This window comes from Cervus canadensis, chromosome 14, assembly GCF_019320065.1.
Source record: "Cervus canadensis isolate Bull #8, Minnesota chromosome 14, ASM1932006v1, whole genome shotgun sequence".
Classification (NCBI taxonomy): Eukaryota; Metazoa; Chordata; class Mammalia; order Artiodactyla; family Cervidae; genus Cervus; species Cervus canadensis.
Window position 1 is genome coordinate 46,089,607 of NC_057399.1, and position 20,558 is coordinate 46,110,164.

The 20,558-nt window shown below is 42.6% G+C and overlaps 1 protein-coding gene across 1 annotated transcript in view; it reads right to left on the reverse strand.

Annotated features, from left to right (window-relative positions):
* The window catches only part of SAXO1 (stabilizer of axonemal microtubules 1), a 108,256-nt gene that overhangs the window by 24,070 nt on the left and 63,628 nt on the right, over window positions 1–20,558 (reverse strand). The window contains exon 2 of the mRNA XM_043486964.1: window positions 5,592–5,771. Coding sequence (XP_043342899.1) covers window positions 5,592–5,771 — 180 coding nt within the window. The remainder of the gene's footprint in view (window positions 1–5,591; window positions 5,772–20,558) is intronic.

The window sequence follows — 20,558 nt, forward strand, 5'->3', positions numbered from 1 at the left end:
CAATGCGGGACACCCCGGTTCGATTCCCAGGTTGGGAAGATCTGCTGGAGAAGAGATAGGCTACCCACTGCAGTATTCTTGGGCTTCATGTCCATCGAGTTGGTGATGCCATCTGACCATCTCATCCTCTGTCATCCTCTTCTCCTCCTGCCTTCAATTTTTCCCAGCATCAGGGTCTTTTCCAATGAGTCAGTTCTTCGCATCAGATGGCCAAAGTATTGGAGTTTCAGCTTCAGCGTCAGTCCTTCCAATGAATATTCAGGACTGATTTCCTCTAGGATTGACTGGCTGGACTGCAGTCCAAGAGACTCTCAAGAGTCTTCTCCAACACCTGTTCAAAACCATCAATTCTTCAGTGCTTAGCTTTCTTTATAGTCCAACTGTCACATCCATACATGACTACTGGAAAAACCATAGCTTTGACTAGATGGACCTTTGACAGTAAAGTAATGTCTCTGCCTTTTAATATGCTGTCTAGGTTGGTCATAACCTTTCTTCCAAGGAGTAAGAGTCTTTTAATTGGCTGCAGTCATCATCTGCAGTGATTTCGGAGCCCAAGAAAATAAAATCTGTCACTGTTTTCATCGTTTCCCCATCTATTTGCCATGCAGTGATGGGACTGGATGCCATGATCTTCATTTTTTGAATGTTGAGTTTTAAGCCAGCTTTTTCACTCTCCTCTTTCACTTTCATCAAGAAGCTCTTCAGTTCTTCTTCACTTTCTGCCATAAGGATGGTATCATCTGCATATCTGAGGTTATTGATATTTCTCCTGGCAATCTTGATTCCAGCTTGTGCTTCATCCAGCCTGGCATTTCGCATGATGTACTCTGCATGTAAGTTAAATAAGCAGGGTGACAGTATACAGCCCTGATGTACTACTTTTTCAATTTTGAACAAGTCTGTTGTTCCATGTCCAGTTCTAACTGTTGTTTCCTGACCTGCATACAGATTTCTCAGGAGGCAGGTTAGGTGGTATTCCCATCTCTTTCAGAATTTTCCACAGTTTGTGGTGATCCACACAGTCAAAGGCTTTGGTATAGTCAATAAAACATAAATAGAGATTTTTCTGGAACTCTCTTGCTTATTCTATGATCCAACAGATGCTGGCAATTTGATCTCTGGTTTCTCTGCCTTTTCTAAATCCTACTTGAACATCTGGAAGTTCACGGTTCACATACTGTTGAAGCCTGGCTTGGAGGATTTTGAGCATTACTTTGCTAGCTTGTGAAATGAGTTCAATTGTGCAGTAGTTTGAACATTATCTGGCATTGCCCTTCTTTGGGATTGGAATGAAAACTGACCTTTTCCAGTCCTGGGGCCACTGCTGAGTTTTCCAAATTTGCTGGCATATTGAGTGCAGCACTTTCACAGCATCATCTTTTAGGATTTCAAATAGCTCAACTGGAATTCCATCACCTCCACTAGCTTTGTTCATAGTGATGCTTCCTAAGGCCCATTTGACTTCACATTCCAGGCGTCTGGCCCTAGGTAAGTGATCACACCATCATGCTTATCTGGGTCATCATAAAGATCTTTTTTGCATAGTTCTTCTGTGTATTCTTGCCACCTGTTCTTAATATCTTCTGCTTCTGTTAGGTCCAAACCATTTCTGTCCTTTATTGTGCCCATCTTTGCATGAAATGTTCCCTTGGTATCTCTAAATTTTCTTGAAGAGATCTCTAGTCTTTCCCATTCTATTGTTTTCCTCTATTTCTTTGCACTGATCACTGAAGAAGGCTTTCTTATCTCTCCTCGCTATTCTTTGGAACTTTGCATTCAAATGGGTGTATCTTTTGTCTATAGAGGTGAGAAAGTGTATCCCCACTGGGACAGCTCTGAGTACAGAAATAAGTATTTGAACAGGAAGTGCGTAATATTCAATTGGTAGACACAAGCCTACTACCAACTTTATTGCTTCTCTCCTGGCTCTTTGGAACAGATTCCAAAAGCCCTTCCCTGGACTTCCCTAGTGGCACAATGGATAAGAATCTACCTGCTAGTGCAGGGGACATGGGTTAGATCCCTGGTCCGGGAAGATCCCACATGCCGCGGAACAACTAGGCCCAGGTGCCACGACCACTGAACCCATGTGCCTAGAGCCTGTGCGCCACAGCAAGAGAAGCTGCCGCAATGAGAAGCCCACGCGTCACAACGAGAGTAGCCCCTGGTCCCTGCAACTAGAGAAAGCCCGCACATAGCAACAAAGCCCCAGTGCTATCAAAAGTAAGTAAACAACAAGATCTCTCCCTTTTAGCTCTTTCTCTTTACTCTTCCACTTACTAAGGAGTCTTGTCAGTAAACAAAGGAATCCATGCCACTTCCTACCCTTTTCGCGGCAGCCAAATTCATCACGTGAACCCAATTTCACCCACCCCCTTGCACCTCTATCTCCCCCTACCCACAGCCTCACTCCCTTTAGAATAAAGGTCTAACACCATTGTAAAGACTCACCTCTTTTTTCTGAGGCTATTCACTTTGCTCATCTTCAGGGATCGCACTTAGCTAACAAAACAATGTCCAAAAATGGGGCCCAAGTGTCTAACATGGTGACAGGCCTAAGAGGAAACAAGGCTTGAAGCACAAACCTTTTGCTCATAAATTGATCTCAGGTCTATCCAGACTAAAGGCAGATCCTCTGTGAGAGAACTACCAAAGGGCTGCAAGAAACCACTCAATATCAAGAAGGGCTGAAAAGCACAAGCGAATATTCGCCTCGTGGCACCTGCTGTAAATCCCCAAGACTTACAGTCAGTAAGAGCGGCGTGCAGCTGCGATCATGCCTCATGCTGGGATAATAACTGTTCTAGAAACCAGGTGTTTTTCGTGTCTGGGCTTCATCACCAGACCCAGCCAAGCCTCAGGCCATATGACTCTGTCATGCAGCAGGTGGCATGTCAAGCAGTCCCAAGTCCAACCTCAGAAACTAAGCCAGGTCCTCCTTTACATAAAGAAGTGGGTCAGACATTCTGACCACCAGATTCCACGGGCAGAAGGATGACGACCTGCACGGACACAGAGGTGTGCAGACACAAGGCCGACCCACCCCTTCCTCACCAACCTCTGGTGGAGCGCCTAGATAACAGCATCTCTACAGTTCCCTATGGGGAATGGTTTTATGTATTCAGAGATATGGACCAGAGTCTCTGCTGAGTTTACAAGGTTCAGAAAAGATGGTTAGTAAAAATCTTGATTTTTGTTGATTTATGTCAGTAAAATCCCACCAAAGCTAAAAGAAAAAAAAAAGGCATCCTGATAGTGGCATGGTTGTTTTGTTTGTTTTTTTCATTCTACAAAAATGTGCCCAGCAGGGCAGGCATGGGACTGAGAAATGATGAAACTGAGGGACGGGGGAGAGAAGAGATGCCTTCTGTTCATCTCCCCTTAGTCCTCTTTTTGGGGAAGAAAATAAAGGAGAGGAGAGAGGTATTTCTGTTCTTTTTCCTTCCCATGGGTAACTGTGATCCTGCCACTTCTTGTTTTTAAGGCCTGTATGATCATTAATAAGTTATTTTGGAAATTCTTTTACTATCTGCATTCCTCCGCTTTGGCCACAACTTAACATGAATGATTTTATTATTCTGGCCTTGCCAGGGACAGAGAGGATTTCTGGGTGATATGTTTATTGTTGTAAGTAACACAAGGCAAGGATAATTTAGAACAGGTCAAAGGGCTGGTTTTTGTTTTGCAAAGAGGGAGAGCATATGGGGAAGGGGGGCATGATGGGGAGGAGAGAGGGAATGTGGGGCTCCACTGGGGGCTCATAGCTCAGGGATGGGGCAGGACTACTGCTCCAGAGAAAAGGTTTGTCTTCATTTGTCCTGAGCTTGTGGGTAACAAACAAAAAGCATCCTTCAACATCCAGCCCTCCAAGGATTCAAATATTTCCAGAACAATATCTGAAGCCACGCTGCACTCTACATTCCATGAGGCGCTCTATATACTTGGGTATAAAGAGAAGTGAAGACTAGTATCTTAAAACCAAATGTGATATTCACAAGCCATTTCTCCATACTGCTCTTATCCTTTCCTATCAACTACATGTCTGTTATACACAAGCCTAGTTCTTTTCATGAGTATCGACCGTAGTTTCTTCAAACGAAAAGCAACATTCGAGAATGATCCACTTCTCTCTCTTGTTGAGGTCTTTAGATTCTTAGAAACAAAGGATGCTGTTTTCTTGGTAAAATGAAGCCCAAACCTTAAGGTTTATATTGTTTAGTAAGTCATAGGTTGAAAAGCAGGTTGCATAGATTACGTTTTTTTCATGAATCAGGACCCAGAAACCCTGTGCTTAAATCAAATCATTTAATATAACTATTCAGCATAAAGGTGGCCTGATTCAAGAATCAGATAGAACCCTTGACTCCCCCCCATTCTCAAACTGCCTCTGTCCACCAGTTCCCACTAAGTCCAGCAATCACTTGGCTTCGACCTTGCCTTGTGGGTCTTTTCTACCCCATCACCCAGACGTGGACTTCTTCCTTTGGATATACAAGATAAGCAGCATTTAGTACACGCCTCCAACCCATGTTCTCAACAGAGGATGTTTCCAGGCCTATCCTGGAGGAAACCCAGAGGCAGAAGCAATGGTGTTCTGCTTAGTCTGGGCCATCTGGGACCTTTATCAGAAAAGCATAAAATTGCAAGGCAAAGGTGGGGGCAGCATGCAATAGGAAGAAAATTTACCAGATCTTGAAAACCTATAATATGTGGGCATCATACTAGGACTATTTCCTCTCCACTGCACAGCAATCCTGCCCCTTAGGGATGAGGATCATCAGAGGCAGAGAAGGCATCCAGCTCTCAGGTCTTATCTGGGAACTAAGCTATACAGCCTGAAACACCGCCCAAGTAACTCCAAGGTATTGGTACTCCTCTTGGTCAACAGGCACAGGACAGAAGTCACTCACTGAATTGTCAACAACCCAATTCTGTGAGAGCCTTGCAACGCAATGTGTAGAACAATCCTGGGATTGACCATGTGTCCCCACCCCCTCAATACAGATAACGCTGCAGCCCTGATGTGTTGACTCATCAGGGACTCAGTCTCTGTACAGAGCTGGACCTCAAGAATCAGAGTTTCTAAGTCAAGAGTAACTTAAAAGGAAATATTCTTTGCTTACATTCTTGATGTATGTTCAAGGGGACCTCAATTCAAAATCTACAGCATAACTTCAAAAACGCTCAAGTTCTCTTTCACCACTACCAACATCACTAACACCACCCAAGCTGACCTGGAGCTTATGTGCAAAAGCCCAAAACTCCTTTTTCTGCAGCAGCCCTCACCCCTTTCAAGTTATTATTTCCCTTTAATAATTTAAGCCTTTCCATGTAGATCAATTTGCAATTCCTGCCCCACGGCCCCACCCTTGCCCCAAGCCCCAAGCAAGAATCCTTTCTAGCTAAAAGAGGGCTGGGGAAAACTAAACTGGCTAATAAATGCAGGATTTTCTTTCAGAGATTCTCTGAGTAAATTAAGGCATTAATAGCACATATTGATAGTGCACATTAATGTAATATTGAACATTAACTTAATGTACATTACTCCATCAGTGTTGTACACTCCTACATTTACACCACACCCTCACCTCGATGTGGTCAGGCCTTCCATCGGCGTGCACGCTCTCTGGTAATCCATCTTGGGCTTGAAGGACTCTCTGGGCAGGTAAGAGTGATGGACAGGGTAGTTCTCGGTATATTCGGAGAGAAGACATGGTTTCTCTGTTTTATCATAAATCTTGGTAGGGAGGTGTGGACAATGATGCCGCCTAGTTAAAAAAGAAAAATGGAACATGAGGTTGGTTACCTTCTTGCAAAGAATACATTCAGCCTGCTACCTACTCAAAATGTGACCCAGAGTATAGAATCATGACAGCCAACATTGAAAGCAGGAGTTTAACCCTTCTTTTTCTCTACTGAACTATATGAAGTGGCCAGAATTTTTTAAATGATCTGTAACTGCAACTGGTTAATTGTCAAAATTCCTTGGATCATAAAGTTACAAAAGCATAGCTGACAACCAGCCCTCACATGCATCACACTTCTCATTTAAATACTGAAACACTCCCATACTGTAGCAAAATGGTTGTAGCCACTGAGGCATCTGAGTGCCAATCCAGTCCCTCCCAAGACCTTCCTGCACCTCCCGGTCGCCCAGCAATCAAGGGCTTAATATCTGACCTAACAGGCAGCTCCAAGGCTGTGCTCAAGGGCCAGGTTATTATCTTTCTTCATTGGTTCCTGGGTTAATTAAGAACATCACCCTCACACACAAGTGGCATCACACAGAGCGGAACCACCCCAGTTCTGAGTATACACCGCTGACGACGTGAAAACATTTTTGCATTGAAAGTCTGGTTCCTTCATTCTTTCAGGTCTCATTTCAATTGTTGCCTCCTTAGACTTCCGCTGATCATCTTAACCTAAAAGACACCCCACCAGCCCCTCCCATCACTCACAGAGTTTCTCTCATCACATGGATGACTTTCCCATCACTTCCTATTATCTGTAACTTGCACTTTTGTTGACGAGTTTATTATCCATCAAGCTCAGCACCATTTTTCTGTCTTGTTCACTGCTATATCTCTAGTACCTCTCATATCCTGCCTGCCATATAGCAGGCACTCAAAAAAACATTTACTAAGCAAATACTGGGGCTTCCATGGTGGCTCAGTGGTAAAGAATCGCCTGCCAATGCAGGAGACATGGGTTCGATCCCTGGTCAGGGAAGATCCCACATGCTGTGGAGCAACTAAGCCCACGCATCACAACAACTCGGCCTATGCTCTAGAGCCCAGGAGCCGCAACAGGAGAAGCCACTGCAATGAAAAGCCCGTGCGCCACAGCCAGAGAGCAGCCCTCGCTCTCCCCTACGAGAGAAAAGCCCACACAGCAATGAAGACCCAACACAGTCAAAAATAAATAAAAAAATTTAAACACAAATATTGAACATATGAATGAATTATTAAATAAACTTTATCCAGGTTGATGACTAATAGACAATAACTTGAATTTATAGTGTATAGTGAGTTTTTCCATTTATTATCATTTCCATTTATAGTTTATAGTGACTTATTCTATTACCATAAGCACGGTAATAAACAACCTTATTATTCTACTTACAGGTGAATAAAGGGCAGCTATTTGAGCTGTCAAAGCTAAGCAGTATATCAATTATTTGTACACCCACACACAATCCTTACAAACCAGCTGGGTATCTCTATCATCAGACACCAGCACATCAACAAAGCTCCGTATTAGTGATCTCCAACTTAGAGATCAGAAATGACACCCAGAATGTATATCCAGAAATGACACTGAATTTTTTTAATAACTTTTTTATACTAAACCAATTCTAAGATCAAGGCATCTGGTCCCATCACTTCATGGCAAATAGATGGGGAAACAGAGGAAACAGTGACAGACTATTTTGGGGGGCTCCAAAATCACTGCAGATGGTGACTGCAGCCATGAAATTAAAAGACGCTTACTCCTTGGAAGAAAAGTTATGACCAACCTAGACAGCATATTAAAAAGCAGAGATATTGCTTTGTCAACAAAGGTCCGTCTAGTCAACACTATGGTTTTTCCAGTAGTCATGTATGGATGTGAGAGTTGGACTATAAAGAAAGCTGAGCGCCGAAGAATCGATGCTTTTGAACTGTGGTGCTGGAGAAGACTCTTGAGAGTCCCTTGGACTGCAAGGAGATCCAACCAGTCCATCCTAAAGGAAATCAGTCCTGAATATTCATTGGAAGAACTGATGTTGAAGCTGAAACTCCAGTACTTTGGCCACCTGATGTGAAGAACTGACTCACTGGAAAAGATTGAAGGTGGGAGGAGAAGGGGATGACAGAGGATGAGATGGTTAGACGGCATCACTGACTCAATGGACATGAGTTTGAGTAAACTCCGGGAATTGGTGATGGACAGGGAGGCCTGGCAAGCTGCAGTCCATGGGGTCGCAGAGTCAGACACGACTGAACGATTAAACTGAATTCTAATAACAGAAACTAAAATACACATACTCTGGGGCATCACATCAGAGAAAAAGGAAACAGACATACAGAGAACTCATCACTGCTCCAACCAAAAGCTGGTTTCCAGGCAACAGTTAGCATGCTGCTCCTGTTGTTAATAAGTTCAACCCTCTACATAAACATTGCTGCCATCACTATAGCTACTGTGTGCCTCTCTTCAACCTCCAACCCCCAGGGAAAATGATCAACACCTGTATTGTTTATATGGCTAGAACTGCACATGGACACGTGTCTCTAGAAATATCCCTATTTTCATTTCACATGTAGATTTGTCTATCAGATTAGGATTCCCTCAAACCTCAAATCAAAAGCCAAGAAGTGCGGGTTATGCAAAAATACCTCTGCAGATATATTTTATTCACCCGCACTCTGAGGGAAAAAATCAAGATATTACTAAGGGTAACTTAAGAGGGTACAAACTTACCATATTTACTTTTCACTTCTGTTATAAAAGTACTATTGGTTCTAAAAGATGCTTGTTCCTTGGAAGAAAAACTATGACCAACCTAGACAGCATATTAAAAAGCAGAGACATTACTTTGCTGACAAAGGTCTGTATAGTCAAAGCTATGGCTTTTCCAGTAGTCGTGTATGGATGTGAGAGTAGGACTATAAAGAAAGTTGAGCACCGAAGAAGTGATGCTTTTGAACTGTGGTGCTGGAGAAGACTCTCGAGAGTCCCTTGAACTGCAAGGAGATCAAACCAGTCCATCCTAAAGGAAATCAGTCCTGAATATTCATTGGAAGGACTGACGCTGAAGCTGAACTCCATATTTTGGCCACCTGATTTGAAGAACTGACTCACTGGAAGAGACCCTGATGCTGGGAAAGATTGAGGGCAGGAGGAGAAGTGGACGACAGAGGATGAGATGGTTTGGTGGATGGCATCACCGACTCGATGGACAGGAGTTTGAGTAAGCTCCGGGAGTTGGTGATGGACGGGGAGGCCTGACGTGCTGCAGTCCATGGGGTCACAAAGAGTCAGACATGACTGAGTGACTGAACTGAACTGATAGTATGAGTATCTGAATTTCAGTGTTAAATACATTCAAAAGTTTTTCTTTTTAATTAACTTATTTATTTTGGCTGCACTGGGTCCTTGTTGCTTTGTACTGCTTTTTCCTAGTTGCGGAGAGCAGGGCTATTCTTCACTGTAGTTCGAGGGCTTCTCGTTGCTGTGGCTACTCTTCTTGTGGAGCACAAGCTTTAGGCATGCAGGCATTAGTAGTTGCAACTCGAAGACTCAATAGTTGTGGCACATGGGCTTAGTTGCTCTGCAGCATGTGGAATCTTCCCGAAATCAGGGTTGGAACTTGTGTCTACTGCATTGGCAGACAGATTCTTACCCACTGTGCCACCTGAAAAGTCCCCAAAGTTTCCTCTTTTAAAAATGTACAGTATTGGCATTTAACATATGAAGATGCATATTTATATTTTATATATATTTAATAAGGCTTCCCTGAGAGCTCAGAGGGTAAAGAATCTGCAGTTATCTCCTAAGTGTTGGCACAAAAATGATTGCTCTATTTTGTTTTGTTTACTATGAAACATTTCCCACAGTATATGTTAGATATTGTTAGCACTGCTAGGCTCAGAATCAGTCCAATTATCTGAGATTTCAATTTGAGCCAATTAGTACCCTATCATTTTGGGATTCCTACAAACCTCAAATCAAAAGCCAAGAAGTGTTGGCTACCCAAAAATACCTCTGCAGATATATTTTATTCACCCACACTTTGGAGAGAAAAATCAAGATTTTATTAACAGTTACTTTATTGCACGTGCCTGAATCTAACTCCAGACTTAAAAAGGATTTTCCCTCTCTAGTGCTCTTGCTTTTTAAACCAGTAAAACTTTGCTTTTATATAACCTCCTTTTCATATTGTTACTTTTTCAAATTGTAACATGTTATAAAGGTTCATTACTACAGAAAAATAAGTGTAATGGCAAAAAAGACATTATAGCTGGCATCATGAGAGAGGATTTCGGTATAGCAATACACTTGCCTCCAGGCATTGATGTTCCATTAAATGGACTTTATATATATATTTACAGGGAAGATTTTATTTATTTGAGATGTTGCTAGTTAACTAGAACTTCCCTGGTGGCTTAGACGATAAAGCATCTGCCTACAATGGGGGAGACCAGGGTTCAATCCTGGGTCAGGAAGATCCTCTGGAGAAGGAAATGGCAACCCACTCCAGCACTCTTGCCTGGAAAATCCCATGGACAGAGGAGCATGGTAGGCCACAGTCCATGGGGTCACAAGAGTCAGACACGACTGAGAGACTTCACTTTCACTTTCTTTAGTTAACTAAGACCTTGTTTCACTTTGAAATATCAAAGACTCGCAGAAACTCAATGTTTCATCACCTGAGTGTGCTCATGGAGGGACCTTCTTTTCTCATCTGTACCCACCCCAAACTGAAAGTCCCTCTCAAGACCCCAAGTACTGTGTCTCCACCTTATTGATCTTTATCCAGGAGTTCCTCAGGGATGAAAACCAAGTCTTACACATCTGTGTTCTGGAAACTAGCTAGCCTGATATTTCATATATTTTAATAGCTGGATGGACAATGTATAGGAGGATAAACTACTGGAGAAAGATATGGACAAAGAGATGACTGATTTGTGCTAATATTAGTAGAGCCAAAAGGGAAAAGGCAGAGCAGATTCTTTTTTTATGGACCTAGTGCTACAGAGTGTGGGATCACTATGCACGGTGTATTTGAAAGTGGTCTTAATAGTCATGGACCAAAGAAACACGACTCTTCGTTCCAGCTCTCTGATACCTGTTCCAGTTACCTCAGTCACCCAGCTCAGGAGCACATTCAAACAAGCCTAGATGGGCCAGCAGACCAAGAAAAGAGAGAAAGAGTAAGATCTCCTTAATCTATCAGAACTCTGAAGTTTTTCCATTCCAAGAATTACTAAAGGACCAGCAATAAAAGGAAATAATCCTAACATATTCTGTGTTGGTAAAGGGACAATAGAGACCTTTCAGCAGAATCCAGAAAAAAAGTTGTTAACAACAGTTGATTCCAAATTAGAATTATAGAATTTTAAAATTTTTAAATGGAAAACATCTGATCCAACATCCCCGCTATGCAGATGAAAAATTTGAAGCTCAGAGAACTATGCATGTAACCTAGCCACAGACCTAACCTAGACAGCATATTAAAAAGCAGACACATTACTTTACCAACAAAGGTCTATCTAGTCAAAGCTATGGTTTTTCCAGTAGTCATGTATGGATGTGAGAGTTGGACTATAAAGAAAGCTAAGTGCCAAAGAATTGATGCTTTTGAAGTGTGGTGTTGGAGAAGACTCTTGAGAGTCCCTTGGACTGCAAGGAGATCAAACCAATCCATCCAAAAGGAAATCAGTCCTGAATATTCATTGGAAGGACTGATGTTGAAGCTGAAACTCCAATACTTTGGCCACCTGGTGCAAAGAACTGACCCATTGGAAAAGACCCTGATGCTGGGAAAGATTGAAGGTGGGAGGAGAAGGGGACGACAGAGGATAAGATGGTTGGATGGCATTACTGACTCAATGGCATGAGTTTGAGCAAGCTCCGGGAGTTGGTGATGGACAGGGAAGCCTGGCGTGCTGCAGTCCATGGGGTCACAAAGAGTTGGACATGACTGAGTGACTGAACTGAACTCTTACTACATTCTCAAAATCTAATGTGTGTCTCACATTGACAGCACATATCAGGACCACCACATTTCCAGGGCTCAAGCCACATGTGGTGGCTTCCCTGCTGAGAAGGGCAGGCCTAGAATCTGAAAGTACAGACAAAAGAACTGCAAGCACATGGGTGCTGAAAGCTCTCCCAACAAATGCTTAGAAATACTTTTGTTGACAAATAGGGTATTTTGCCTCTTAGACTCTCTGGCCTGCCTTCATGTAACACAATCCAAGGCATATATTAAAAGACATGAAAAATTAGTAGGCGGATTTTTTCATCATCTCCTCACTCCACAGAGCCATCTTCAGTTTTAAGCACCCTAAGTTAACTTCTTTCCTGCCGCCTCCACTTTTTCAAAATGTTCCCCTTCCTTCAAGGCCAATCATGAATGCCACTTCTACCACCATCACCACCGCCACCACAGGGAGCTACTGATGATCCCACTGCACTCTCTTGCTGGCCATCACTTTCCTTCTCTGGGCCTGGCGTTGTGTCCCTACCTCTTTGAGGACCCCATTACCATCTGCTCTGCCTTCCATGTTTCTCTACTTATAAATTTTGACGTTAAGAATTTTCATGGTTGCAAACAAAGCTGTTCATGAGGGAGAAAGTATGGTAACTCTTCTTGCCACCAAGAGGCAGCATGATATTCAAAGTGGATAACCAACAAGAACCTAGTGTATGGCACAGGGAACTCTACTCAATGTTATGTCTCAGCCTGGATGGGAGGGGGGTGGTGGGGAGAACGGATACATGTATAGGGATGGCTGAACCCCATTGCTGTCCTCCTGGAACTACCACAACATTGTTAATTGGCTATACCTCAACACAAAATAAAAAGCTTCAAGTTTGAAAAAAGAAAGAGAGGCAGCATGAATAGTAGCTGCTATAACTTTAGACTTTTCAAACAAATGAACTTCTAATAGTTCTTTAGAACCCAGTCTATTTGTAAGCAGGACAGCATTTAGTGGGTACCAGTGACTCATCTGGCCTCTACCGTGGTCTTTTAGAATCCCTCGCTAAACCCTGTGGGCAGTGAGGAGGACTCTCTACTCCAAGGTGCAGACAGCATGGCAGAAAGGGACTTTGCAAGAAGGGAGACTGTTTTCCAGTCCTAGCTCTGTCATTGACTGCTTCTATAAAGTTGAGAAAATTACTTAACTCTTCTGAACTTTGATTTCCTCCTCTATGGTGTGAGGATAACAACTTCTACTTAGTGTCATTGTGTGGATTAAAGTAGATAGCTGGAGGGAAAATGTCTAGCCCAGACTAAGGCAGGCACTCCGTGATTAGTAGGCTATGTTAATTGAGCAATTATTATACATCACATGGGCTAAGAGCTCTACATCTCATCCTGTCTAATCCTCACAGCAGTGCCATAATGGAAGCCCTCTTATTTTCCCCATTTTACAAACATAAAAATTGAGACTTATCTCACTCAAAGTCACATAGCCAGAAGGTAACAAAGTCAGGACTCGAACCTCAAGCCTTCTGCCTGGTTCCAAAGCCTGTACTCTTAACCACAGCCATACACACTGTGTGGCTTAATGGGATGCCAGCCTATACCAAACACCTGTTTCCTGGCTGCTCTGCCCCTGCCCTGTTGTCTTAGCTACACTCTGCGTTCCAAGAAAGAATGCACTCCCCTTTCCTGAGGATCCCAAAACCTTTCTAATACAAACCAAAAATAGATGCAATTCCAAGTACTTTTTAAGACTCTGATCTCTCAACTTTTTTTTTTTTTTGCTGTCTAAAAAAACAGTCTCATTACATAAAATAATAGTAACCACCAGGAAAACAAAGAACACAGAACGCTGGGTCTAGAAGGACGCTTGAGATCAGCCAACCCCTTTGGCTTCATCAGTCAGATGTGGCCACTGAGACCAAGACACACCAAGCTTCTGCCCCCCCACGTCACACAGCCAGTCAGCAGCAATATCCACCCCAGGTCACATATCAACTCCCACATCATTGACTTCCATTTACAACCCGATTTAAAACTCGAAGTGCAGGCTCTTAAAGGATTTGCAGCACATTTTCCCTTTTGCCCAGTAGTTGGGAGCCTGTGACCTGTCACAGCTGCTGTGCGAGGGAGGAAATGCTTCGAGCAGAAAATGCATTCTTGGTCTAGGAGAGGGGAAGGTGCTAACCATCACCAAATCTCAAGTCAAAAAGTCCTCATTCTATACCAAGGATTTAGAATTATTCCAAGGTAGAGTAAACTCCAGGAGATGGTGAAGGACAGGGAAGCCTGGCGTGCTGCAGTCCATGGGGTCACAAAGAGTCAGACGTGACTTAGCGGCTGAACAACAAGATATCTAGAGTTAACAAGAACTCTGAGACCCTAGAGGCAGGGTCCTCTCAGAGGAGGACCTACATCTCTGAATGGTCTTCTCCTGGACAGTTCACAAAGCCAACCCAATTAGCCTCCAAGCATGGACAAGGCCAGTGCTTTTACCAAAGTACACTTGTATCTGCTTGCAGTAGTTTATAAACTTTTAAAATATTTTATAAAATTTGTTCTCTCATATCTATAAAATACCCGGATCCAAAGGGAGAAGTGAGAATGCTTTTATGAACTGAAAAATAAGACCACTGTTGAACATACATATATTTCATACCAATCTTAAGATGACTCACATTTCCCCTACCTACCTCTTCTACATAGATCTTTAAAGAAACATAGCGGTGGGAGAAATCTGAATTACTCGAGCTTTTATCCTGCCTGTGGTGCTAGGGAACTGAACAGTGATTATAAACTAAACCTTTGGTAATGACTAATACCAAGGGAAAATTTCATGCAAAGATGGGCTCAATAAAGGACAGAAATGGTATGGCCCTAACAGAAGCAGAAGATATTAAGAACAGGTGGCAAGAATACACAGAAGAACTATACAAAAACGATCTTCACGACCCAGATAATCATGATGGTATGATCACTCACCTAGAGCCAGACATCCTAAAATGCAAAGTCAAGTGGGTCTTAGGAAGCATCACTACGAACAAAGCTAGTGGAGGTGATAGAATTCCAGTTGAGCTATTTCAAATCCTAAAAGATGATGCTGTGAAAGTGCCTCATTCAATATGTCAGCAAATTTGGAAAACTCGGCAGTGGCCACAGGACTGGAAAAGGTCAGTTTTCATTCCAATCCCAAAGAAAGGCAATGCCAAAGAATGTTCAAACTACCGCACAATTGCACTCATCTCACATGCTAGTAAAATAAAGCTCAAAATTCTCCAAGCCAGGCTTCAGCAGCGCATGAATCGTGAACTTCCAGATGTTCAAGCTGGTTTTAGAAAAGGCAGAGGAACCAGAGATCAAATTGCCAACATCCGCTGGATTATCAAAAAAGCAAGAGAAACATCTATCTCTGCTTTATTGACTATGCCAAAGCCACTGACTGTGTGGATCACCACAAACTGTGGAAAATTCTTCAAGAGATGGGAATAACAGACTACCTGACCTGTCTCTTCAGAAATCTGTATGCAGGTCAAGAAGCAACAGTTAGAACTGGACATGGAACAACAGACTGGTTCCAAATAGGAAAAGGAGTACTTCAAGCCTGTATATTGTCACCCTGCTTATTTAACTTATATGCAGAGTACATCATGAGAAACGCTGGGCTGGATGAAGCACAAGCTTGAATCAAGATTGCCAGGAGAAATATCAATAACCTCTGATATGCAAATGACACCACCCTTATGGCAGTGAAGAAGAACTGAAGAGCCTCTTGATGAAAGTGAAAGAGGAGAGTGAAAAAGCTGGCTTAAAGCCCAACATTCAGAAAACTAAGATCACGGCATCTGGTCCATCACTTCATGGCAAATAGATGGGGAAACAGTAGAAACAGTGGCTGACTTTATATTTTTGGGCTCCAAAATCACTGCAGATGGTGATTGCAGCCATGAAATTAAAAGACGCTTACTCCTTGGAAGGAAAGTTATGACGAATCTAGACAGCATATTAAAAAGCAGACACGTTACTTTGCCAACAAAGGTCCATCTAGTCAAGGCTACGGTTTTTCCAGTAGTCATGTATGGATGTGAGAGTTGGACTATAAAGAAAGCTGAGCACTGAAGAATTGATGCTTTTGAACTGTGGTGTTGGAGAAGACTCTTGAGAGTCCCTTGGAATGCAAGTCCAACCAGTCCATCCTAAAGGAAATCAGTCCCGAGTATTCATTGGAAGGACTGACGCTGAAGCTGAAACTCCAATACTTTGGCCACCTGATGGGGAGAACTAACTCATCTGAAAAGACTCTGATGCTGGGAAAGATTGAAGGCGGGAGGAGAAGGGGATGACCGAGGATGAGATGACTGGAGGGCATCACTGACTCAATGGACATGAGTTTGAGTAAACTGTGGGAGTTAGTGATGGACAGGGAAACCTGGCATGCTGCAGTCCATGGGGTTGCAAAGAGTCAGACACGACTGAGCAACTGAACTGAATCCTTCAGGGGACCAGATTCTCAGTAAGAGAAAGCAGGGCTGTCTGGTACAAATACGACGAATAGATACAACTGATGTACCAACTAGCAGTGGCTACCTGGGAGCCACAATAAAAAACTATACGTCTCAACCAACTGAGTGAGAATGACCATCTTGACAGACAGCCATGTCTGTCAAGGGTACTGAGTTAGGGAAGTGGGGGTAGGGGATAAATGTATGAATGAACCTATCAACAAAAAGGAAGGAAAGAAAGGGAAAGAATTCTGGTTGAAATGTCCACCAACTGTTGAAAATGGTGACATACAGGAATCAAACTTTGGAAGACATCTAGAAACAACAAAGCCATACAAATATGAAAGAAGTTGCCAAGATGAAAAAAGAGGACTAAAAACAAGGCCAACGTTTTGAAGAACACCAAATTTAGGATGCAAGATAAAGTTTAGGAGGAAAACACTGACAAAAAGAAGATAATTCAGGGGCAGGTCAAATAAAGGATTTTAAATGTTCAGCAGTTAAATACCACAGAAAAATCTCTTATGGTGACTAGAAAGCAGCTTTAGTAGAGCATTTGGGCAGGAACCCAGAAATGGATGCTGCTGGCGAAGTGGAGGAGGGCAGAGAGGCCATATTGAAAAATCTGGTGACAAAACCAACAAAAAAGTCCATTAGGAGAGACATGATTACAGCAGATATGATTAAGGTTGGGGGGGGGGGGTGTGCCCAGAGGGGACATGGGTGGGGATCAAGGGACAATTTGGTTTTGTTTTGGGTTTTTTTTTTTTTATTTAAATTATTTATTTATTTATTTTACTTTACAACATTATATTGGTTTTTCCATACATTGACTTGAATCCTCCATGGGTATACATGTATTCCCCATCCTGAACCCCCCTCCCATCTCCCTCTCCATCCCATCCCTCTGGGTCACCCCAGTGCACCAGTCCCAAGATCCTGTATCATGCACCGAACCTGGACTGGCAATGATTTGTTTCACATATGATAATTTACATGCTTCAATGCCATTCTCCCATATCATCACACCCTCTCCCTCTCCCACAGAGTCCAAAAGACTGTTCAATACATCTGTGTCTCTCTTGCTGTCTCGCATACAGGGTTACCGTTACCATCTTTCTAAATTCCATATATATGCGTTAGTATAATGTATTGGTGTTTTTCTTTTTGGCTTACTTCACTCTGTATAATAGGCTCCAGTTTCATCCACCTCATTAGAACTGATTCAAATATATTCTTTTTAATGGCTGAGTAATATTCCATTGTATATATGTACCACAGCTTCCTTATCCATTCGTCTGCTGATGGACATCTAGGTTGCTTCCATGTCCTGGCTGTTATAAACAGTGCTGTGATGAACATTGGAGTACACGAGTCTCTTTCCATTCTGGTTTCCTCGGTGTGTGTGCCCAGCAGCAGGATTGCTGGGTCATATGGCAGTTCTATTTCCAGTTTTTTAAGGAATCTCCACACTGTTCTCCATAGTGGCTGTACTAGCTTGCATTCCCACCAACAGTGTAAGAGGGTTCCTCAAGGGACAATTTGAAAGGAGAGATGTGAATCTGAGCAGCAGCAGTCTGGAGGCCTTGATGCAAGGCACAAAGGCATCAAGACAAAGCAAATAGAGGAGGTGGAAGGCTCAAAGCATGCACAGGGCATTCTAGGGAGAGCGTTGAAGCGGCAACTAGAAAGGATGCAGGCTTGATTCCGAGGACTAGTGATGCCAAGGGAGAAAGGCCCAACCAGGATGGTGTAGCAAGGTTCAGAAGCTCTGGGGTAAGATACTCTGCTTCCGCAGAGTGGGAGGCAGAGGGTTTGTGGGGTGGCAGGCACCAACGAGAGGAGCTCTGCTGGGATGTGCAGCCACCAGGCTGAGTGGGCAGGAAGGTGGTCGGCGAGAACCAGTGGTCCATGGGGAAATCAAGAGCCTGGAGAGAGGGGTAGAGAATACGTTCAGAGCCATGGAGGGGATCCCAGAGGCTCTCCTCACCCATTCCTCCTTGGCAGACGAAAGAAGAGTTTCTTTTATGGAAAAAAATGTTAGATGAATTGAGGAAATCCCTTCAATAAGGTGCAGTTGGAGCCTAGAGCCTGTTATACAGAGTGAAATCAGTCAGAAAGAGAAAAACAAGTATTGTATATTAATGAATATATATGGAATCTAGGGAAATGGTACTCATGAACCTATTTACAAGGCAGAAATAGAGACTCATACATAGAGAACAGGCTTAAGACACAGCAGGGGGCAGGAGAGGGTGGGAAAAATTGAGAGTAGCACTGAAATATATACATTACCATAAATAAAATAGATAGCTAATGGGAATTTGCTATATAACACAGGGAGCTCTAACCCAGTGCTCTGTGACAACCTAGAGGGCTGGGAGGTAGAAGGGAGGGAACATATGCACACCTAAGGCTGATTCTTGTTGTTGTATGGCAGAAACCAACATCACATTGTAAAGCAATTATCCTCCAATTAAAAATAAATAATGTTTTTAAAAAATAAAATAAAATATCCAAAAAAAAAAAAGGAGGAGGAGGTACAATTGGTTAAGGCATCATCCACAAGAGATGTAGGGCAGTCATTGCAGCAATGGCCCCAACTGAGTCTTGAAGAGACATGCAGAAATAAGCATACCAGTCAGCAGGGCACCTTCTCTTTCCATTTCTTTAACAACCAACCCTCCGGGGGAAGGCAGATGCCACCCGAGCTGTTCTAACTTGGCACATCTCCTCCCCATCAGCTCTGGCAACAGTGCCAAGACCCTATTCCCACCTAACCCCCTTCACGTCCTTCAGATTTCAGCTCAAAGATCTCTCCTGCGGAGGACTTCCCAGATCCCTGATCAGATCATGTTCACTCTGCTCCTCGCCCCATTCACGAATCACATGCTGGCAGCGTCCTGTTCAGTTTGACACCCTGAAAGGCGAACCTTGGCTGTCACTGCCTCAGTGCCCAGCACACGGTGGACATTCAATATACGATTGCTGAAAGAAGGCAAGAAGAACAGGCACAAGTCCTCCACGTGGCTAAGCTGTGTCCACTGTGGTCTGACCCAGCAGACCACTTACAAACTGTTTAAAAAAAAAAAAAAAACAGCAGCTTAGACTCATATTTTAGCAGTTTAGCCATGTCCCGTGGCACTTTCTAGGTAAACAAAGCCTAGAAACTTATTTAAAAAAACAAAAAAAACAAACCCAATCTCAAGTCACATATATACATAATTTAAGATGGATCACAACAAACCTTAATGTGAAAACTAGAATTATAAAGTTCTTAGAGGAAAACACAGGGTAATGCCTTTTGTAGAGTAGAAGGCAGATTTCTTAGGTAACAGGAAATAATAACCATAAAGGAAGGAATTGGTTAAGTTATTCAGACAAAGTCAAAAGCTTCTGCTCATCAAAAGATACAACTAAGAAAATAAGCAAGCCACACATTTGTAAGTAATACTTGCAAAACAGATATCCAGCAAAGGACTGGTAGCCAGGATATATAAAGATCATCAATAACTCAATAAGAAAGACACAAAAATAACAGACAAAAATCTGAACAAATACAAATGGTCAATAAACACATACAAAAGTGCTTAACATCATGAAGGAGGGCATGGCAACCCACTCCAGTATTCTTGCCTGGAGGATCCCGTGGATAGAGAAGCCCAGCAAGCTACAGTGCATAGGGTTGCAAAGAGTCAGATATGACTGAAGTGATTTAGCATTACAAGAGATACCACTCTACACACACAAGAACAGCTGAAATTAAAAAGACTAACAAAACCTACTGTTGGTTGTTGGAATAACTAGCACTGTCATTCACTGTTGGTAAGACTGTAAAAAAGTCCAAACCAATTTGGCAAAAGCTATGGCAGTTTCTACATGCTGATCTACCTACTAGTCCAGCAATTTCATTCCTAGGAATTTATCCAAAGAAATAACAGCCATTCATTCACCCAAAAAAAAAAAAAACTGGACAAGAATTTTCATAGGAGCTAATTCATATAAACAAAAAAGTAGAAACAGCACAGGTGTCCAGCAATGAGAGAATAGATAAATCATGGTAGCATCATTTAATGGAATACTACTCAGCAATAAAAAGATAAACTACTTGCAGCCACAGAGTAGCAGTCACATAACATGAATGAAGCCCATGAACACTTTTGCTGAGCAAGCAAATTCAAGAGTACATACTTTATGATTCCATTTATATGAAATTCTAGAACATAAGGAACTAACCTCTACTAGGAAAAAAAATCCATTCAGTGGTTACCACAAGCAGAGAGAAAGAAGGGAATGACTGGGGAGGAGTATTCAGGAATTTGCCTGAGTGCAAGTATGGTTCTACAGTTTGTTAGTGATTG